Below are 22673 nucleotides of genomic sequence, written 5' to 3'. Positions count from 1 at the left end.
TTTGAGAGGAGCCATTTGGCAAAGTTGTTGGCAGGAGCTGCCTTGCAGCGTGAATGCTGGAGACTGTCCTGGCTGGAGTGAATCAGGGATGCAGCAAAGGTGCCTGGTGGAACAAATAACCATCTGGTGAGCAGGGTGCTGCTCATCTTGCCACACTGACAGCGAAGAGCGAGTGCCAATCGGTGAGGCTGGGCTCTCCATGCCACGATCTGACAGGCACAATAAAATGTCTCCCCTGCTGTTGTACACTCCTTGGAGGGGGTTGTAAATCCCATGTGAACCTCTTCGTGTGGAAATCGGGAAGGCTCTAGTGTCTTCCGCTATTAGAGGAAAGAAAATTCACAAAGTCAAACAAAATATACTTACTATATTTGTTGCCAGCTGCTGTGTTGGTTATGCTGGTGACTAAGGTGAATGAAGTAAAAATTTCTGTTGTATTTGAGCAGATGATACTCTGTCCTGCTCAAAATACACTTAACCCTCCAAGCAAGCCTTTGTGAGTCTGTGCTGTGCTCGCCTCTCTGTTACATCAGGTGGCTGAGGTGGTGGAGTCAGACCCCGCCTGGTTCCGGAATCACTCCAGCAGTACTAGTTCCATGGTCTTGAACAGGTCACTCTGTCTCTGATGATTTCTTTTACTTAGAAAATATGGCAGGTGTTGAAGCAACATGCCCTGGTTAGCATGCTATCATTTATATGTGAGAAGTACATTAAAAAGAATGCCTCTCTTATTCTGTGCTTTTGAGACCAATGCTTGATGGTCAATTGGAAAAATCAAGGCAGAAGAAAAAAAGTTTGAATGCTGTTTTAAATAGCATTGCCTAGTTTTGACGAAGTGTCTGTTGAAGAATCAAGGCTTCATCTTTGAATATGAGTCTGCTGAAGGGGTCTTGTATTTTTCTTGTACAAACCACACCCAAAATGACAAAAAGCATGTCTGAGTTTGGTTTCCTTGAGGTTAAATGACAGCATAGACACTTGAGAAGCCATCTTACCACCGACCCTTCTAGATTTTTTACAGCTGTCCCATATCTTTTATCTCTCCCACATTTAATCTGACAGCTCTTTGTCATCTTTTGAAAGCATCTGACTTCGTTTTTGTATAAAATAATCCTCTTCTAACTTTCCTCACCATTCTTCATCACCTTCCGTGATATTTGGTTAACTAACAAGTAAAACTGGCATCAAGAGATATGGGAACAAACAGAACTGCCTCGCGGTAAACATGCATCTGAGCCAGAAGAAGCAGGAGTGTGCCTGTGTCCCAGAGATTAGCCTGCTAAATTAGCTGTGAGTATAGAGCATCCTGTAGGCCTGTTTTTTTTTTTAATTTTTATTTATTTATGATAGTCACACACAGAGAGAGAGAGAGAGGCAGATACATAGGCAGAGGGAGAAGCAGGCTCCATGCACCGGGAGCCCGACGTGGGATTCGATCCCGGGTCTCCAGGATCGCGCCCTGGGCCAAAGGCAGGCACCAAACCGCTGTGCCACCCAGGGATCCCTAGGCCCGTTTTATAGAAGCAACAGAAGGCATTTTTTCATCCAATAAGCCTGTTCTTAGATGTCTGTTAAAAGAGCTTCCGTGGGGCCCCTGAGTGGCTCAGTTGGTTGGGCAGCCACTCTGGGTTTTGGCTCAGGTCATGATCTCCGAGATCAAAGCCCTGATTCAGACTCTGCATTGAGTGCAGAGTCTGCTTGAGATTCTCTCCCTCTGCTCCTCCCCAGTTCAGCTCTCCCCACCCCCAAATAAATAATAAATAGATTTTTTTTTCTTCTAAAAAAAAAGAGCTTCCATTTTAACTATGGTGAGGAGAAAGAGCCACCATGTACTAAGTGCTTGCAGTGTGCCGGAAATTGAATACCATTCTTTGTACTTAATATATTCTATGTGATATACTATATATCATGCGTGTATGTTTATATTGTGCAGTATATTGATGTGTATATGATACAGATATGTGCACATTTGCGTGTCTATTTCATTTACTCCTCACAGCTAACCTCAGAAGTATGTACAATTGAAGCTTAATTAGGGGACTTTTAGATCTTATTCATTATTGTCCGATATCCATCTCCTAGCACGGTGCCTGGCAAATAGCGCACATTACATGTTTATTAAGGAACTAAGTGGATAGGCTCCTATTTCACTGATAATGAAACTGAGGCTTAGAGAATTTGTAGGATCTGTCCAGTGTCAATCAGCAGACTCGGATTTAAAATACAGAAGTGTCTGACACAAAAATATAAGTTCTTAAGAACGAAGTTAGGTATATTAGAATAATGTGGGGGTTTTAGAATAAAACTCTCAGACATATGCTTTCGGTTAAAAAAAACATCTAATAGGATAATAATTTGATAGCTCTACTTTGCACAAGTATGTAAATATTCTAGAACAGGAATTGGTAAACTTTCCTATAAAGAGCCAGGTGGTCAACATTTTAGGTTGTGCTAACCATACAGTCTATGTCCCAGCTACTCATCTCTGTCTTGGCTACATGTGGTCATGGCTGTATCTAGCAAACAACTCTGTTTACAAAATCAAGTGGTGGCCCTTGGATGGTAGTTTGCCCATCTAAAGAAATGTTTGGAACTCAATAGTCATTCAAAAAATGTTGGCTTTCCAAATGAGTGGTTGCAGTAAGTGCTGGAGAGACTATTTATTTATTTATTTATTTATTTATTTATTTATTTATTTATTTAGAGACTCTTTATTGAACAGGAATGGCTTATGGCCAAAGTGGAGTCTTGGTGGGATTCTGATAGGTAATGAGGAGGGGCAAAGACTGTCTTCATAGAGAAGAGGGGTCTTTTGCAATATGAGGGGGCAAAAGTATGGAAAGAGAATAGCATACTATTTGAGCAAATTAGCCAGAAACTAGACACATAACAGACTTCGATAGCCCGTTAGAATCCCTGCACATAACCTTACCTCTCTTAGTAGTGTCCCTCAAATGGTCACTCCATAGTCATTTAAAAATACTTATTATATACAAGGCACCATGCTAAACAAACAAAAAAAACCCAGTGAAAAAATTAAAAACAAAGACTCTGTCCTTATAGAACTTGCATTCTATTGGGAAGACACACATGAAATAAACATAAACATAAGAATATGAATATAAATTTTATTAAATACTATGTAGAAAAAGAAAAGCGCCTATGAGAACAGAAGATATGTTCACTGATGAAAACTTGGACTATAAAGAAAAGTGAAAAAAAGAAAATTGATTTTACCTCTAGCCCCAGACATAAACATTACAAATATTTTCAATGTATTTTCCAGGCTGTGTGAGTATGTGCATGTGCGTGCATGTGCGTGTAAGAGAAAGGGACGGATGCTACTGGAATTATATGTAAAATGGTATCATATCTATTTTTATTTTGTTTGTGTTCCAAATAAAACTGTGAGCATTCTTCTATAACATCGTATAGTTCACCCACAATTTTACCATTCATCTAATGCTGGAAGTTTAGATTATTTCCAATATTTTGCTATAATAATTGTGTGATAAATAATTGCTCTCTAGTTATTTTCTTAGAAGAGTTTTCTAAAGTCAAGATTCCTGGGTTAAATGGTACAAATAATTGTTTCTAGATACAAACAATTAAGTTTCTGGATAATAATTAATATGTTTTCTAGAAAAATCTGTACCAAGGAAGACCTTTGTGGTTGCTGTGGCTTTCTCACCATTGCCTGGTCTGTGTGTTTCCTCAACCTCTCATTGTCACAGATTTTCAGAGGGAATTTACACAGGTGGAGTAGAAATAAATTCATAAAGACATAACCATTGAACCTTAATTTGCTCCTTTGCCCTTGTCCTTCCCCAAAGCCCATGTACTTCTACCCAATCCGAGAGGGGAGGCAAGCTCAATTCTCAGCCTCTGCCATGAAAGACATGGGTGAGTCATTCGTTCTCTGGGATTTAGTTGCCCATCTATATTAAATATAATGACTTTCATGGTTTCAGGCCATCGGTTGTACATAAGTATATGGAACCTGGTGACCCAGAAATGTTAATTTTCCTCAAACTGATAAGTAAGTGACTTCGAAGAATGATTGACCCACTGTAACAACCAGTATGGTTGTTTAATGAGCTAGTCCTCTCCTGGGGTTCAAATTTGACATTTCTGAAAGCTGTGATGCTTTTTTTTTCTATTAATACTGTGTGTGGTTCAATGCAATTTGAACTCAGGTAAATCTGTGGAAACTAAACTTTACCTATCATTGACTTAAGACTTGCAGACATCTCTAGCTCTCCTCCAAAAGTTGGGTGCATGATTTGATGGAATTGGAAAGTATAAATCTTATAAACTGCCAGTGGGATTGTATTTTTAGTGAGTGATTTTAGTCCCTTTTCAAAATATATGGGCTGTCTGCATTTTAGCAGTCACTGGGGATTTTAGGTAGGAGTTGTTTTGAAGTCTCAATCCATTTTGTGTGAGTATTTGGGACATATTTCTCCCTGGAAGTGAGAATACAAAGTTCTTCGAGACATTTTTTTAATTTAAAATTTTTATGAAGTTTTAAAAAAATGATACATAGATAGTGACCTAACAGGCAGATAAAATTTAAAGGATACATGGCTGTCTGACTAGCTGGCTGACAGGCTGGCTGGCTGCGTGGATGGGTGGCTATTTGAATGGATAAAGATTTGTGATAATCAGGAGACTCAGTTGCTTCTTCAGAGGACTAAAAGTATTAAAACATCTTCTAGAAACGTCAGTTTTCAATTATAATTTGGGATTTTAATATTAAAATCTCTCCTCTCCTTTCTCTTCTCTCTAGAAAGCCAGGGCAGGTGGGATGGGATGAGAGAGTGAGTATTGATCAGGGCAGCACATATTCCTGGGAATATGCTTCCAGGAAGCCCTCACTGGTACTGGTTTTAAAAAGGAAATATGACAGAGGGGAGAAGAGCTGCCCTGGACAATCCTGAGCTAACAGAAAAGACTGGGACAGTTCAGTGCTTCCAACTGACATCTCTTGCAGTGACCAATACCTAATCCCATCCCAGTTCTGTAGGATTAGCCTGGATGAAACTAACATTCTATGCTTTGAAAGTCACAGCCCTCTGGTCACTTGATAGGATGTAGGGAGAATGTTTTTCATGCAGTGGCATTTGTGAATGAGGTGTATTTCCCAGTAGGTTCTCTGACCCCTTGCAGGGTCAGAGATCAAAGACTTGCTGAGGTCTCCCCAGGACCTGAAGAACTCTGTGCACAGTGGTGAGAAAAAAAAAAAAAAAGCTGTCTGATTATCATATTGTGCTTCTGTTGCCAACATGCTTACTCAGTCCCTGAGCTTCCTCAGCACAATTTGAGATGGAAATTTTCTGATCAGAATTTTTCCTATAAGTCTCAGAAACTTGGATTTAAGCCCATTATGTGGGCCAGGCTTTTTCTTTCTCCAGTTACTTGACAAGCAGGTTGCCTTTGAGTCACTCATTTGGATGGCCTTGAACTAGACATTGGCACGTGCTGAAAAGACAAAATATTTTCCCGCTTGTGTTTGGCCCTTTAAGAAGTTTGGGCTGTCGACTATTTTGTCCTGTGCTTGTAAACTTTACTGCTTCCTGACTGTCCCCTCATGTCTCTGAGTCTCCTAACTGAGATCCCAAGTCAACCATGTGGGCTTGTCCTGGGTCCTCAGCATCCCAGGCCACCCCTGTTCCCTGCTTCTATATGTACCATTTAGTACCTGGTACCTGCATGTCCTGCCTTGAATCTTCCTGGTACCTGCATGTCCTGCCTTGAATCTTCATTTTCCCATGAATTAATTTTTTTTAATTCCTTGGGTTTTTTAAATCATAACAACAGTGCTATGATATATAGATATTTTCCCCATTTCATGAATGCAGACACCAAAATCCAAGTTTAGATAGCCTGCCAGGAAGAGGAGGACCTGCACATTGTCTCCCCAGCTAGAAAGAAACTCATGGAAGATAATTACCACCCTTTCACTCCTTTATCCTACAGATGACAGTACAGTGCTTGACACATAGGTGCTTTGTAAAAGTGGTTTTGAACTTGATTTGAGTTGGAGAGTAGATTGATAATATCACTGTAGTTAGGACATCAGCCAGGTACCTATTCTTTGCTCACGAGCTTAAACTTACAGCTCCGTCCAGACATGATCAGCCTAGGTTTTCCTACCCCGACTGGAGTTTAAGGATGTGCTATATGATTTTTGCAATCACTTGGAAATTGTGCCAGCTAATTAAGAACATAGCCTATTATTCAGTCACTCATTTTTTTTGTTTATATGTTTTTTCATTTTACTCTTTAACCTTTCAGCAAGTATCAGTTGAATAACTAAAACCTCACTCATGCTATAATGAGTTGGTATATGATGACATAAGTATGAAAAAAATATATCAAAGCTTATTACCACTGGGTTATGTGGGGAGGAGAGGAATAAGTACAAAAAAGGCAATTAAAAAATTAAAGGAAGCCATATCCATGATAAAAGTGGTATATATAATATTATTTCTCTTCTATAAACTTCTGTGTGTGTTCATAAAGAATTCCATGGAAAGAATGGCTAGTAGAATATTAATGATTGCTATGTCAGGCTGATGAAATTTTAATTCTTACTGTTTATATTTTCTGATGACAGTTTTCAATAAGTATAAACACTGTTTCTGTAATAGGAACAATAAAGCTGTCATTATGGTGAAAACAATTCATGGAGTGTCCACTACGTGCAAATAACAAGTCTGTGGGTATCAGTGTAGTAAATATCCACCAGAGTTCTTCGTTTTTCTCTGAAGTCACATTAATAATTCTTCAGATAAAAATCGGAAAGGAACCTGGAAGAGTAGTGATATATAAAGACTAGTAACTCTAGAATTTTGTAACAAGAATTCCATTTGAGTTCTCTTACCTGTAGGTCTGTGTGCAGGGGCTTTGGCAATGAGCTTGGCCCTTAGGTTCAGAGCCACCTTTGTCCTGTGTCTGGGCTGAAACAGTAAAGGTCAGGTATCACTGACCTCAGCCAATCACTTCATAAGGGGGCTAGGAAAGGGTCTGGATAAGTCATTGAAAATATATTGCAATGATGAAAAAGCCATCTAAGAAAAAATGTCCTAGAGCCTGGAGGGTCAGAGCCAGCCCCTTTGCACACGAAGGATCTCACAGACTGAGTTTATTGACATAGAAGGTGGTTTTAATTACCCTGAAGGAATTTCTGGCATGTTTTGCCAAAGCCAATCTTTAAATGTTTAATCAGTGGATTTCTGACAACCAGGCCTACTGGAGAGATCTGCATATGGGGGCAGTTGGTCAAGTGTAGAGTGTATTGCAATGTGGCTGCTAGTGATGGAACATGGTAGGTTTATTTTATCAGATAAATTTAGGCCTGAAAATACCAAATTCCACCCATGAAATGATCTTGGCTTTGGAGGATTATGGCATGTTTTATGTCTGAGAAGCTTTGGTTTCCTTCTCAGCCATAGATCACCATCTAAACAAACTCCACTACCTTTGCTTTTGGTGTCCTGAAAGTAAATTTGATAAGGTGATCTAGAGCCAGAGTTTAAGTGATAAATCAACCAGCTTCATAGTCCCACACTAGTGACTTGTAAGAAGGAATATGCCTTTCCAAGTACAGGCCCAAGGAAAATGTAAACTTATTATCATTTACTTTAATTTTACCCATTTGTGTTGACCTACAAAATATTTTAAGAAAAAAACTAAAATAGGAAAATAGCATGAAGGTGTCACATCACAAAGCCATTTTAATCTGTCAGATAACTTGAGGGGAAACCAGAGTCCAAGATAAATGTAAAAGCACCAAAGAAATTGTTTCCTTGATTTTTGCCTCTTTGCTCCAGTGTCTAGGTTGAATCCTCCTGCTAAGACTATAAAAATAGTCAATAGTGCTACATTACTATCTTTGATTCATCTCTTCACATTTAACTCCAGATGGAATTTCTTTTTTGTTCTCCTTGTATAAAAACGTCCTTCACACTATCCCCTTTCACTGCTGTCCCAACTAATCTACATAGAAGCCAAATTCTACTCTCTAATGTAGACATGCAAGGGAGAGTAAGTCGGCACCTTGAAATCTGAATAGGAATCCAAAGGCATCTTTGGCAGGATCTCCTGCGTCTCCCTTTGAGCTACTGAGAGTGTCTGTGTGCTGTAAGTGACAGTGGTTTAGTGATAATCCAAAAAGGATGGAAAGGTTTCTCAGGCTATTTCATACTGATGTTCACTGATCTGTGGACTTGCCAAGCTTACAGGGAAGAAAGGCCAATGGAAATGAATCCCTCTTAACCATAACAACTGAGCAAACAGTTCCACAGATATTTATGGTACAGCTGATAACTATCAAGTTTAAATGATCCCTCTTCATCTTGTCTTTTAAACTAGTCTGTAGGTAGGGGCCCTTGGGTGGCTCAGTTGGTTAGGCCCCTGCCTTCTGCTCAGGTCCAGATCCCCAGGTCCCAGGATGGGACCCACATTGGGGGGTCCTTGCTCAGCGGGAAGCTTGCTTCTGCCTTTCCCCCTGCCTGCGGCTCTCCCTACTTGTGCTCTCTCTGTCAAATAAATAAGTAAAATCTATCAATAGGAGATCCCTGGGTGGCTTAGCGGTTTAGGGCCTGCCTTCGGCCTGGGGCATGATTCCGGAGTCCTGGGATCGAGTCCCACATCAGGCTCCCTGCTTCTCCCTCTGCCTGTGTCTACCTCTCTCTGTGTGTGTCTCTCATGAATAAATAAATAAAATCTTAAAAAAAATATTTTAAAAACATCAATCAATCAATCAATCAATCAATCAATCAAGTCTATGGGTAAACCAACTTGGTTTAACCAGGTTACTGGTTATTGCCAAATCTTAGGCAAGGAAAGAGTTACATAAAATAATGCCATCTTAAACTTGTGAAGGGGATTTATATTTTTACAAAGTATTTTCACAGCTCTTACTACTCTGCACAAAAAAATTGGTGAATGAGTTTCTTATTTCCTCATTGTGAAAACTGAAATCTAGTAGAGTTAATCAATTTGCCCATGATCACATAGCTGGTTTGTGGTGGAGACAAGACAGAGGTGCAGAGATCTGATCCCTAAAACAGAGCTTTTCTCATGATGTTAGAAACAGAATCAACTTTTACTGAACTCTCAACTGGATGAAGTTTTGCAGTCTTGGGGAAAAAATGTTCATTTTTGCTGACTCTCTCTGCAAGATATTGGCTACCTACATCCTTAGCACAAGGTTCTTTGGGTGGAGCAACTTGGCATGTCCTTTGTTGGGCATTGGGTGTGGGGTATATTGCATTTCTAAGGTCATTCATTGTTACTATTCCAAATGGAAGGGTCTTGAGGCCATACTTCTGGCCACTGCCTTTGGTGCAAGCCTTAGAGAACTAGAGTTTAACATGTATGAAGATGTGGAGAAGGCAATAGACTTGGTTCAGCTTCGTGACTGCATATGGCACCCAAATATCTAACTCACAAGTATCTGCCATTTAAAGCAAAAAATAGATAAGAAAGAATGGATGCATTATCACTAACACCATTCTTTTCCCTGGAAACATAATATAAGGGTAGTGAAGCTACATTTACTGAATGATTCTAACATGTTGTATATTTCTTTTGCTTCATTTCCATTTAAATATGTGAGCAATGAATTCTTTATAAAGAAAAGAGGCTTACTACTTAAATCATCTACCTCTAATTGCTCATATGTAAAATCAGGATAATGCTAGTAACTACTTCTATGGTTGTTGTAAGCATTAAGTGAAATAGTTGTACAGTGGGTAGCTCAGTACCTGGCATAGATGAAACATCAGTTAAGTAGTTGTTTGGTTCTCTTTAGTATTTCTAGAAGACCTAACTGGTCGTATTATTTGCACCGGATACATTCTTTCTGCCCACCAAATCCCTAGAATCCTACTAAGGATTCTACTAAGAAAATGAATTTAAGGGATCCCTGGGTGGCGCAGCAGTTTGGCACCTGCCTTTGGCGCAGGGCGCGGTCCTGGAGACCCGGAATCGAGTCCCGCATCGGGCTCCCTGCGTGGAGCCTGCTTCTCCCTCTGCCTGTGTCTGCCTCTCTCTCTCTCTCTCTCTCTCTCTCTCTCTCTCTCTCTCTGTCTATCGTGAATAAATAAATAAAATCTTAAAAAAAAAAAAGAAAGAAAATAAATTTAACGGGTTAACAACACTGACTCTGGAGAACACCAGGTTTGTATTCTGGCTTCACCACTTGCTAGCTCTGTGACCTTGAGCAAGTTCAGCCTTGCTAAACACAGGTGCCTCCTCTGTAACAATACAGATAAGAAAGCTGAATTTCCTAAGATTGCTGTGACTATTAAATACAACAGTGTATGTGATGTACTCAGTATCAAGTGTGTTGTAGCTGCTACATAATGTTGGGTTGTGTTTTCATTAATATTAGTTCATCTATCTAGATCCTAAACAAAATCATTAGTGCCAAAAGATGGTTGTTTTCATTACAAAACAGAGGAGAAATAATGCCCTAACCTTAATCTATGATCCAGTATCAGATCAAAACACTGATCTTTTTAAAATAAATATAATCTCATATAATAATATATGGAATCTTGTGAGAGTCTAGGCCAACTGCTGCCCTTTTCTGAATATGAAATAAAACATTAGGAAATGAAAATCCATTATCTACTCTATGCAACATCAGTAGGATAGTTTTTAAAGGTAATAGCTTTGAGATATTAAAAAAATAATGATAATAAATAAATTATAAACCTCCCTTTCTATATTAGTGGTATGTTGAAGCTTCTTATTAAGGCTTAATTTTGTTGTTGTTGTTTTTAATCCTGTAGCTTTATTTTTAGTACTACTTGTATTGCCTTATTCATTGATTCTTCTAGAGTATAATCCCAATACCTCTGGACACTTTAAGGGAAAGAGAGGCTTTTCTAATCAGTGAAGTGACCCATTCCTGTTTCTGAATATTTGTAGTTGCTTAAAAGTTATGTGTACCAGAGCAGTCTGTATTTTTACCCATTGCTCCTAGCCCTAGACTGTGAAGCCTTACCTCAATAGCTTTGTATCCTTGCACTCTTGATCCCTGTTTAACTACATGAAGGTCACTCCCCTAAAAGCCCCCAGGCTCCTGAAAACTTCGTACAAGTCTTCTGGCCACTGTTTTCAATCTTAATGTTTATTTGAACCACCTGAAGTGTTGGTTAAATAAAAATTGCTAGGTTCCTCCCAGAGACTCTAATTAAATAGGAGTGGGAGAGAGCCCGAAAATTTGCTTTCTAGTGGAGTCCTAGGTAAAGTCCCTGTTGCTGGTTGGAAGCAACACTTTGAGAATCCCTGCTCTCCAAAACGTGAAGGCAGCCCACTTCCAGTTGAGGCTGAAGCACAGAGAGGTTTTATAGTGTTGGCTATTTTACTGTATTAGCCTGGATTTTGCTAGACAAGGAGCAACCTCCTACCAAGAGGCTATGGGGGGAGGGGGCGCTTGGGGAGTGTGTAATGCACCTGTATGTTACCAAAAATTGAAGCATCACTACCTCCTGGAGTCTGGATCTGAACCCCATGTTTGTCACAGGAGCCAAGGGAGAAACCAAGACAGAGAATAGTGGCACAATAATGAAGCATGAATTATCCAGATGAAAGCACCTATGGAAATAAAGGTATTAGTATTATTATTTATACCTACTATTCTTAATAAAATAGCAATATGGAAGTGTTGAATAGTTCCACTTGCTTTAAAGTTGCTCTGGGGGACTCAAATCAATTAATTCACATTTTAGAAAGAACATGTAGATAATAGGCACTGTTTGACTTAGTGTTTTCAGAATGTGTTTTGATGAAATGTGTTGGTACACAGCGATAACAAATAATGACTGGTTATAAAGCTAACCAGGAGAGAGGCAAGGCTCTGTAAGAGTAGATCCTACCGTATAAATGCTAGCAAGGTATATGTAGAATAGGCTAGAAAATTAGACAGATGTATTAACTGCTCTAACAGAGTAAAAGCATTGGGTCAGGAGGCGAAGAAACAGACAAGAGCTTCTTACTGTGTACAATGAAGAATGAAGGGCCTTACCAAATGGCAATTTTTTGAATTAGGAATGAAATCTGGAAATTACTATGTAGAAAAAACAGTAACTTCTAAACCATATTAAATGCGTGGAGGCCCTTCCCACCTGATTGGAATGAAGTAGCATGAAGGCTTCTGCTAGCTTTGTTTTACTCCCTTCTTGAAACTATGTAGTGAGACTGTTGAGCTTCACAGCCTCCACAATTGGCCTCCACTGTATGGGGGCCCTGGGCAATAATACTTGGTACCAAAGAACTCTAATTTTTATTTGAGAAAAAGAATCCTTAGAGAATTCTCCCCTGAGGTGGAAGTTTGTAATGGAGATAGATAAAAACTCTGAGTCAGATTGAGGAGTAACACCTCAGAAGTTTCTTTTATTTATTTATTTTTTAAGATTTTATTTATTTATTCGTGAGAGACAGAGAGAGAGAGAGAGAGAGAGAGCGAGGCAGAGACACAGGCAGCGGGAGAAGCAGGCTTCATGCAGGGAGCCCGATGTGGGACTCGATCCCGGGACTCCAGGATCACGCCCTGGGCTGAAGGCAGGCACTAAACCGCTGAGCCACCCAGGGATCCCCTAGAAGTTTCTTTTAAGAAAAGGTGTGGGGGGGGGAAGAAGAGTTTTCAGACAAATACGTACTCTAAGAAAATAAAACGAAAAACGTGGTCAAAGACTTAAAAGGAGAAGGAAACAAAGAGTAGGTGTACGTATTTATGGATATGGATACATGTTCCTGTATATTCTCTATCAAGTAATGGGTATGGGTGAGTCAGGCTTTGGTGTCCCAAGGCAATTATGCACCCTTTGCTTTATACATTTATATAGGATCCACATAGCCTATATTTCTTCATGTGCTTTTTTATTTAAGAAAAAAAGGCAGGCCTTGTTTTCAAAAAATACCTTGGGGTGTTTGTGTTGGGGGGTGGGGTCTAGCTCTTTCCTTGCAATAGAAAAACTCCACATTTTTCTGTCTGATCTATTTTAATAAAGAGTTTACATCTCTTATAATGTAGTGTACCTTTCATTCCTACCAGCCAGGTAACCTTTTCAGTGTGTTCTAATGTGGTTTTGATTGGGGGTATGCGTTTCATTTGGTTTGGCATAAGTTGCTGCCTTAATGAGATAAGACTAGATGGACTTGGAATGGGTTTCCCTGAAGTTGCCAACCTTTATGCCAGCCCTGCCTCCTCTAAGAGGGAGGGGAGGGGGGAGGATTGGTGCACTTTGTTATTTGGTCATGTTTTTCTGACCTGTGTCATGTCAGACTCGAAATTTCCAAAGGCACACAAGTGGCAAGTGGGAAAGAGTTCAGAGTCAGAATTTTGAGAGCTTGTTGTGAGGAAGAATGCTTTTCGTTGCACCTTATCAAGTCCAACTGTTTCTGAAAAATCCTTTCCAAGTACAAAGACGGTGCCCTTTTCAAAATGCTGAGGGATTGGTAACTAAGCATTGTGCATAACTCTGTGATTGAGTGTGAGGTATAAAATGAAAGAATGTGCGTGTGTTAACATAATGTAAGCATCACTTCGAGACATTATTTTCACAAGTTACGCTACTTTCTTTGGAAATGGAATCCATTAAAATTCGGTTAAGATTGCTTTGAGTTTTCATCGTGAGGCTAAGATTATTTAATAGCTCGTAAGGCAAAAAGCCAGGGAGGACTCTCTTCTGTCTTCCTGAATGGTGCTCCAGCGAGAAATCCTACTGTTCCATGTAGCAGCAGAGTGGTGTGAAAGGAGTGTGCCGTCAGCCTTTCATTTACTAAGTATTTATCTGCCTAGTGCTGTGCTTTGTACTGGAATGCCGAGGTGTAGTGTTCAGAGCCGGTCTCTTCCCTTAAGGAACTCATGCATCAGTAGGGGACACAGGACAAAGCAGGATGAAAAATTCTGTGATTGGGACGCACAGGGGGCTGTGAGATGATGTGCGAGGGCTCAGAGGCGGGCTTGTAAAGAAAGAGATAGCTCAGCTGAGGCCTGAAGGATAAAGAGAGGGAGGAAGAATGAAAAGTTTCCAGGTAGAGAGAATGGTATGGTCAGAAGAGACAATGGCTTCATCCTACCTGAGTCCTTCAGTAGTTCAGGGACTTTAGGAAAAAGTCTGTCTGGAAGACTTAGTTTCTTTACCTTCCTTTGGGAGATGGTGGTGATGATAGTGGTAGCTGAGTTGGTGGCCATGGTGGGTGCTGGTTGTGGTCATAGAGGAAGACAAAGAGGGAAACGATAGCAGCTAATATTTATTCAGCACCTATTATGTACTATGTTTAAATACGCTAAGCACTTTCTGTGTGTTCATTACCTACTAGAGTTTGACAGTCACCTTCTGAATGTAGGTACCATCATTATCTCTGTTTTACAGATGAGAAAAGTGAAGCTGAGAAAAGCTAAGTAATTTACTGAAGGTCACCTTGCTAGTAAGTGGAAAAGACCTGACTTGCAAACAGAAGTTGACTCTAGAGCTTGCGTTTTCCACCATTACTGTGTTATTAATAATCTGACTTTTTCAGGGGCTGATATAAATAAAGATGAGCAGGATAACTCATTTGAAAGAGATTTTTAAACTGCATGGAACTCTAAGCTGTCTTTGCACATGTTGAGCTGAGGCATGAGTCATATGCTCTGCAGCTAGCCTAGAATAAAAAAGTAAAAATGGCTTCAGCAATGTATGGGCTGCCTTCCCCTGCCTTATTAGCAATTCCTCTAATCGTATGGCCTCAGCATGTTAATAGTCAAACATGGCATTCCCCAGGGGACGTTTTTTTGAAGCAACAGAACATTATATGAGATGGACCATGGATTTGCTTCCAAATGGCAATTGCTATGTTACAAAGTCCTCAAATATTTCTGAGATTGTTAATCTCTGTTATTCACTCCCTGCCCCTCTGTGACTGCTCAGCACAAAATGAAATGGAGGCTTGGCAATGGTCGGATTCTTTTTGAGTCTTGGCTTCTAATATGGGTAATCCAAACCCTCAACTGGATTTTTTGAATTTCTGGACTACCCAGTTGACATGTCTGTGTATACGTATATGTATTCCCTACCCTGCCTCCATGCTTTGCCAAACAGTCTCTGTTCCTGTCCCTTAATATTTTGGACAGTCTCCCTTGTGCTCTGGGCCCATATCTGCACCTCTAATCAGCCATCATGTGAGGAATTGAGGACTGCCTGTACTAGTATCACACAAGGAGGTTCGTGTGGCTCACCAATACACTAGCAGTCACTGGGAATAATTGAAAATGTTCATAGAGGTGGTTGGGCCACCTCTCTGGGCCCAAAGAGCATGTCTCCACTACAAAGGGAATAGCTAGTTCAACAATGAACCAAACTAATGGATTCTTCTGCATCACAGTTCAATTGCAGAGGCTAATTGTTAGTTTGTTTTTAGTCCCACTTGAGGCCTGATAACGGGGTTTCCCTTTGGAAGCTTGATTGAGCTGGTGTGCAAGGCAAGACTGCGTAATTCAGATACACCAGTGAAATGCAAACAGTTTCATGTATTAATGGTCACTAATGACCTGTAATCAAGCTATGATTTGTTAGGTTAAAAACAAAGATGCAATTAGTTTATTTGTTCAGGAGCGTGAACAGAAGAATTTATCAGTCTGCTGATTGTTCTTCTTTGTTGAAGACGATAGGCTAGAGCATTAGTCTTGAGCTGTGGCTCCTCTGAGCTGCTGTTCATCCGTTTCTGAGATTTTTCCCAGCTTCCTGACCAACCATTCATGAATCTATGGTCTTTGTCAAATGGGGGCAAAAAGGATATGGTTTTTGGTGTCCTTTCTCTGTGGCTCTTGATAAGCTAACTGCTTCAATATTAGATTTCCTCTTTCCTCTCTACTATAGTCCCATGCTTCAACTATCTAATTTTCTCAAAGTATTATCATTCATTCAGCAACATCTAACCCATAATTGTTGAGGGCCAGTTATACTGCCACTACTGTCCTAGGTCTTAAGGTTTCTTCTAATGGTTATGAAGAGAGTCTTGACTTAGTCTTTGTGAACTTTACTATCTCCCCATAGATGTCTTTAAGATTTCTGTGCTACTGCTTCTTAAACTACTTATCACTAAAACAAAATGAAAAATATTCTTCCATGAAACATATTCTGTTGAGATAAGCATTGTAAAGAATAATGCACTGTGATCCTTGGGGGTACATCAAAACTGACAATAGAGACTTGGAGGGATAGTGACTCCTTAGAAAAAATATACCTTGTGTTTTCCTTAGTCATTTATTTAAACAGAGGGACTAAATACATTTAAATCCTTATGGGAGACCTTGAGGTTAAAACATAAGAACCTCTAATCCTTTGTCAGGTGAAAATTCTGTGATCTACTTGATATCGCAGAGCAATAATGATACAGGTTACACTGGTGAGGCATTTGGATCACTTAAAAGCATGCTGAAACAGTGGAAATGATCTTACTCACATGGAACATGACTTATTTCCTTATTAGGCTTAGTCATTTGCTAATCTGAAATGACTATCAGTGCATGTTGTCTATGTCCTCTGCTTAGAAGGCACCTTGGGTCTCTTGCGCAGCTTGTATCCCACGGCCTCGCACAGTGACTGGCGTGTAATAAATATGCTCAGTAAATTTTTTTTTTTCAGTAAATATTTGTTGAGTGAAATTCAGGCACAATGATTAGAGTTTGAAAACTAATAGCAGCATTTGGGATATTGTGAAATAAAGCAAAATTACTTGATAAAAATCATCTTATGTATTAGGATTAGTAAATAATCAGCACCACAGCTGACTTTTTATGGCTTTTTTACACCCTCTTTGTCCACTTCCATACAGTGCATACAATGCATTAATAAACTTCCATTTCTTTTTTTTTTTCTTTTTTTTTTTTTTAAATTTTTATTTATTTATGATAGTCACAGAGAGAGAGAGAGAGAGGCACAGAGACATAGGCAGAGGGAGAAGCAGGCTCCATGCACCGGGAGCCTGATGTGGGATTCGATCCCGGGTCTCCAGGATCGCGCCCTGGGCCAAAGGCAGGCGCCAAACCGCTGCGCCACCCAGGGATCCCATAAACTTCCATTTCATTGCACTAATAACTCATATGATAAAAGGGACCTCCTGTTTCTGTGGAAACCACCAAAGCCTAACAGTGATATTTCCTGTACTCATTACAAGGGCGACCTATCAAACTTCTAGTGTGATGACCTACTCTTTAGAATCTCAAGAGGAGCCTTCACATTCAGGAAAGCCCTAACAATAGCGTGGGTAGATGGAGTGGTCATTTTTCATTTGTTTTATTCAAGAAGAGACACTTCCTGGATACTTCTTGTGTGCCAGGCATGGGGTTAGGTGCCAGGGATATGGAGTAACAGGCCCTATGGGGAAATACATTAATCCAGAACAACAGATGAAATGTTCACTCATAACTATGATAGGCACTCTAAAGGGAGAGTTTGTGGTGCTGTGAGAGTGTGTAAAAGACTTTTGGACCCAGATAGGTATAGGACTAAATCCTATAGCCTTGACAGGTGATAGCTGCTTTGAGAGGAGCAAGAGGCAGGACTCAGGCAAGAGAACTGCATCAACTAGGGCCCTACAGTAGTAGCACAGAAGGAGTGTGTCCAGGAAAGGGAAAGATGCCCCCATATGACTTGAGTTCCCACAGGATTGGCATTAGGCAGAAGCCTCATCTTGCTGGGCCTTGAGGGTATAAGAGGACTTTTTTTTTTTTTTTTTTTTTTTTTAATCACAGGAATAAAGGGAAGTGTTAAAATGTTTAAATGTTGGGAAGATGGGGAGCAGCGATCACATTTGTTTTTCAAAAAGATCATTCTGGCTGCAGTGTAAAGAACAGATTGGAAATGCTCCAGAATAGATTTAAGGAGACAAGTGATTTGTGCGTATGAAACTGACACAGAATCTACATAATATATGCCCATGTGAGGCAGTTCCAGTGTAAAGCACGTACCCTTCCAAGAGATTGAAGATGAGCTCCACTGTGGTATAATATAGACCTCTTCAAATTTCCTCTGTGTCATGCACACACACTTACCCAGACATAAATTAGCATCATTAATGCAGAGTGTCACATTAGAGCCCAGTTCCCCTTCCAGCTGATGCACCACTTTAGCACCTTTCCCTTTGTACTTTACCCTTCGCCTTCAAAGGCTGTTCTCAGGTCTTATTTTCCTTCCTAGAAGTGTGAGATTGGTTTTTCTGCTGTGCTATTAGAGTGATCCTCCACTTAGAGTCTAATCTGCCATGGCTTTGTGCCTATTTGTCAGGAACTTCGAGAATATATTAAGACATTATACAGGGTGGAAGCTCTATTTTGACAATGATTATGCTTATTATCTATTTTAATAAATGTAAATTGCTGTGGAGAAACAAACCATTTTATGCCACTTGAATCCTTTTCAAGGAAGCCTGAATCCTTTTTGTATAGCTTAGATGTATTGCTGTCATTTTCCCTTCACAGAGTTGAATAAACACACTTAAATCAGACCTTTGTTAGTGCACCCTCTTATACTGTTGCCCTAATAAATTGTTGTGATTGTAGTCTTTGAAATCTGTATTTGGTAATGTTTACAAATTTATCTGTATTTCCTTCCAGAATTAAAATTATTGGAACTACAAGTCCACATGTACATTACTTTTGCCAAGCACTAGACTTGGGGTATAGCGATGAGTTAAGGTACTGCTGTTGCCTTTAAGATCCTTACAGTCATTCCTGACTGTTGGAACAAGGATAAGCTGATGATCCTATGTGGTGATGAATTAGAGTTGGACATATAAGGGAAAGCTCATGTTTAACTTTCTGTAGATACACATGATTACATGTAGAGATATTTTTAAGTATGTGTATATGCATGGACTTATGTACATATACATATTTCTTTGTCATTTGAGAGAGCCTAAAAAATGACACCCTAGTAGCAACAGGTACAACTAGCACTTACATCTTTATTTCTAAAACCATTGTCCAGTGAAAGGAACTGGGAATCCTTCCAGAAATGTCTGATTCTAGGACTGGGGAAGGAAATCTACAAGATGAGGCTGGAGCCTTTTATAGTGCCAAAATGTAAGGAGGTTCTTGAATAAAAATACGTTGGTGGGAATATGTCAAAGGGGACATTAGGAGTATGTCTAAGAGACAAAGGAGCCACTGTCTCAAACAGAATAATTTAGGAAAAAAAAAAGAAGAAATACTAGTATTGGAATAGAAACCAAACCAAAGTACATAGTAAATATCCATGGCTCCATACTGATATCAATAAATAATTGAATAAATTAATAAAGGACAGAAAAAAATCTAATCAGAACACCAAGTAAAATTATATAGATGCCTCAGCCTCAAGGAGCATAGCAAGTGGGCGTAGCTCTCCATTTCTCCCCGAGTGTGGGCTGCATATAGAGGCATCTATCAAAAGAGTGCATATTGGAAAGGGGGGTCAGGAAGAGTAAACTTGGAGACCAGAAACGTGACAAATACTACTTTAGCTGGGTGGTGAAGGTCCACGTGAATAGTCTTAAGTCAGGTTGATAGTAGGTGGCCATGATGTGATGTAATGAAAATGGCCTTACCTCTGATCTTCATTTATGAGAGAAGCACATAGAGGCCTCCTACAATATTCCTGACCATGTTCTTCAACATTGTCAAGGTCACCAAAGGCAAGGAAAATCCGAGAAACTGCCACAAAAGACGGGCCTAAGGAGACCCGACAACTGTGTAATGTGGTATCCTAGAAGGGATTCTAAAACAGAAGGACATTAGGTAAAAACTGAGGAAATATGAATTAAACTATGAATTTCAGTTAAAACACTTGTGATCCATTAATTATAACAAAGGTACCATACTAACAGAAGATGTTTATAATAGGGGAAAGTCAGCAGGATATATATGAGAATTCCCTGTGCTATCTGTTCACTTTTTCTATAAACCTAAAACTACTTTTAAAAATTAAAGAACAAGCTTATCATCAAACAAGCTGGTAGGCAATTGTAAGACCTATTGGGAGGATGTTTAGGGTCATTGAAAGAAACATAATGGGGGTTCTAACTGGTTTTTCAAATCCTAACTCGACCACTTTGGGCAGGTTACTTAACCTTTCTGATCTTCTGTTTCATCTTCTCTAAAATGGTGAAAAACACCTGCCATGACTCAGTACAGGCTGTGAGGTCAAGCTACAGGAGCTCAAGCTCCCATTAAGAAGCTGAGTGATGGACTAAACCTATCTGGGCATTAGTTCCTCATCAGTAAACAGGATAATAATAGTACCTAATTCTGAGTATTGTCCTGGGGTCTGGGATCATGTATGTGAAGAACTGAGGACAAGTCCTGGCATACCGTGTAAGATACATGTAAGCTGCTGCTGTCTTCTCACAGGTTTGTGGTGAAGACTCAATGGGAAATCAGAGTGCTTAGCACATGCCTAGCATATTATAAGCTCTCTATCAGTAGTGGTGGTGGTGATGGTGGCAGTGGTGGCAGCAAGAGAAAGGTTCCTGGAGGCCAACAGATGCTCTCCTCATAATCCTACACAGTGGCCTTCTCTGACCCTAAACTGAGAACAGAATAAGAGCCGACCAGATAAAAGGAAGGTGGGTGATGCTTGTGGGCTCTAGAAGAAGAAGCAAAGGTTCCCAAGCCAAAGGAAGTATGATACCTTTCCAGAACTTTAAAGATTTCAGAATGGCTGAAATATGAAGTTTAAGAAGGAGGAAGAGGAGAGGTAAGCAGGGCCAGCATTATGTCTGGAACTGGAGGCTGAAGTAAGGATTTGGACTTTTATCCTGGGATCAATATAAGACTTGTACTCTAGAACAGTCACTCTCGCTTTGCTTGAAAAAAATGCATTGGAGGTGGACGACCAGTTAGGAAGTGAATTCACCCATATAGGTGAGAGATCATGGTGGCCTAGGTTGTGGTGGTGACTCTGGAAGTAAAGTTAAAAGATAAGAAGGCTAACAAGAGGGCAAATACTGACCATATAATTTTGTAAAGATCTCTTTCTGCCTAGAAGTCAGAAATATCATAGTGTGTAATACCTGTAATTTCCTGATAACCTGCATAAGATTTAAAAAGCTATAGGGTGATATTATGAATTTAAGGCATTGATTTCAAGACTACTACATATATATGCATTGTATACCACTATAGAGAGTTCAAAATTTTAAAAAGGATAAGCACATAACAATCACATTAACTAGAATGCTCTACACCAGGATCATCCAACAGAAATATACTACAGGGGCACTTGGGTGGTTCAGTTGGTTGAGCATCTGACTTGATTTCAGCTCAGGACATGATCTCGAGGTTGTGAGTATGAGGCCCCCGTCAGGCTTCATGCTCTGAGTGGAGACCACTGCTTTGGATTCTCTCTGTCCCTCCTCCCACCTCTCTCTTTTCTCTTTCTTTCTTTCTCTCTCCTTCTCTAAATAAATAAATAAATAATAAATAAATAAATAAATAAATAAAAATTAAAAATATAACACAAATCACATGTAATTTAATTTTCTAGTGGCTACATTAAAAATAGGTAAAATTAATTTTAATCCATTGAAAAATTCATGTAATGGAGATGAAAATTATAAATAAAAATTATAAATCAGATTTTATATTTTTCTTACATTCTGTAAGAATATACATTTACATTGTGCAAGCTTGGTGTGTATTTAATACTTAAGGCACACTCAATTAAGAATAGCCTCATTTCAAATGTGCAATAGCCACATGTGGCTCATGGCTATTGTATTGGACAACTCCGGTCTAGGGCTTCCAAAATCATACTCAGAAATTGTTTTTGGCTTTACACTAGCTGGAGAAATATTTTTAAAATAACATTTCTGTTTTAATACATGTGCATGCCAACAGACTTTAGTATACATATTCAAATTGCCTCTTTACTTTCCCTCAACAAGTTTTTACTGAGTGCCCAGTATATATGGTAGTGCGATACCTACTCTATAAGCACTGGCAATGGTATACCATCTGGTGTTTTAATTGTGAGTTGACTCCCACCCTCATGGTGCCTATCCTTCATGGAGCTTACAAGTTGGTGGAAGAGACTTGCAAAATAAAACAAAACCCAGTAAATGAAGTTATTGTAAATTATCTGTGATGAAAGCAATGATAGACAGAGATACTGGATAACCATCGTGGGATGGCTTTACATAATCTCAGTTGAGTTCATATAAACTGGGAAATAAAGATGAAAATGAGTCAGCCACACACAAAACTGGGGCAAGAGTAGATCAAGTTGAGGAAATGGCATGTGCAAGGGCCCTGAGGGTTGCAGCATGTGGAAAGAATGTTTTTAAAAAAGAGTATGGCTGAAGGTTAGTAAAGGAAGGGGATAGTGGTAGGAGACAAGTCTGTAGAGATCAGGTGTCTGGAACTTTTTGAGCCATGGTAGTTGAAATATTAATCTAAGTGCCCTAAAATCTTTAGTTTTAAAGATTTATTTATTTTAGAGACAGAGAAAAAGAGCATGAGGGAAAGGGGCAAAAGGAGAGGGAGGGGAGGGGCAGAGAGAATTTTAAGTAGACTCCATGCTAAGTGTGGAGCCCGATGCAGGGCTCCATCTCATGACTCTAAGATCGTGACCTGAACTAAAACCAAGAGTCAGAGGCTTAACCGACAGCACCACCCAGGCAGGCACTTCTAA

At 39.6% G+C, this 22673-nt stretch overlaps 1 protein-coding gene across 19 annotated transcripts in view; it reads left to right on the top strand.

Annotated features, from left to right (window-relative positions):
* Positions 1-22673, top strand: part of PPP2R2B (protein phosphatase 2 regulatory subunit Bbeta) — a 440017-nt gene that overhangs the window by 184857 nt on the left and 232487 nt on the right. For 8 of the 19 annotated variants that reach the window (XM_049102509.1, XM_025447688.3, XM_025447686.3 and 5 more), the window contains exon 2: positions 11543-11627. The exons of 10 other annotated variants lie outside the window; for them this stretch is intronic. In XM_049102509.1, the coding sequence (XP_048958466.1) occupies positions 11591-11627 (37 nt within the window). In that variant the 5' untranslated portion in view covers positions 11543-11590. Of the gene's footprint in view, positions 1-11542; positions 11628-22673 lie in introns of those variants that run through there. One more of the 19 variants, XM_025447695.3, reaches the window with a different exon arrangement.

The sequence above is a fragment of the Canis lupus genome, chromosome 2 (assembly GCF_003254725.2).
Source record: "Canis lupus dingo isolate Sandy chromosome 2, ASM325472v2, whole genome shotgun sequence".
Classification (NCBI taxonomy): Eukaryota; Metazoa; Chordata; class Mammalia; order Carnivora; family Canidae; genus Canis; species Canis lupus.
Note: the sequence above shows the minus strand (reverse complement) of the source record. Positions and strands in the feature narration are given on the sequence as shown.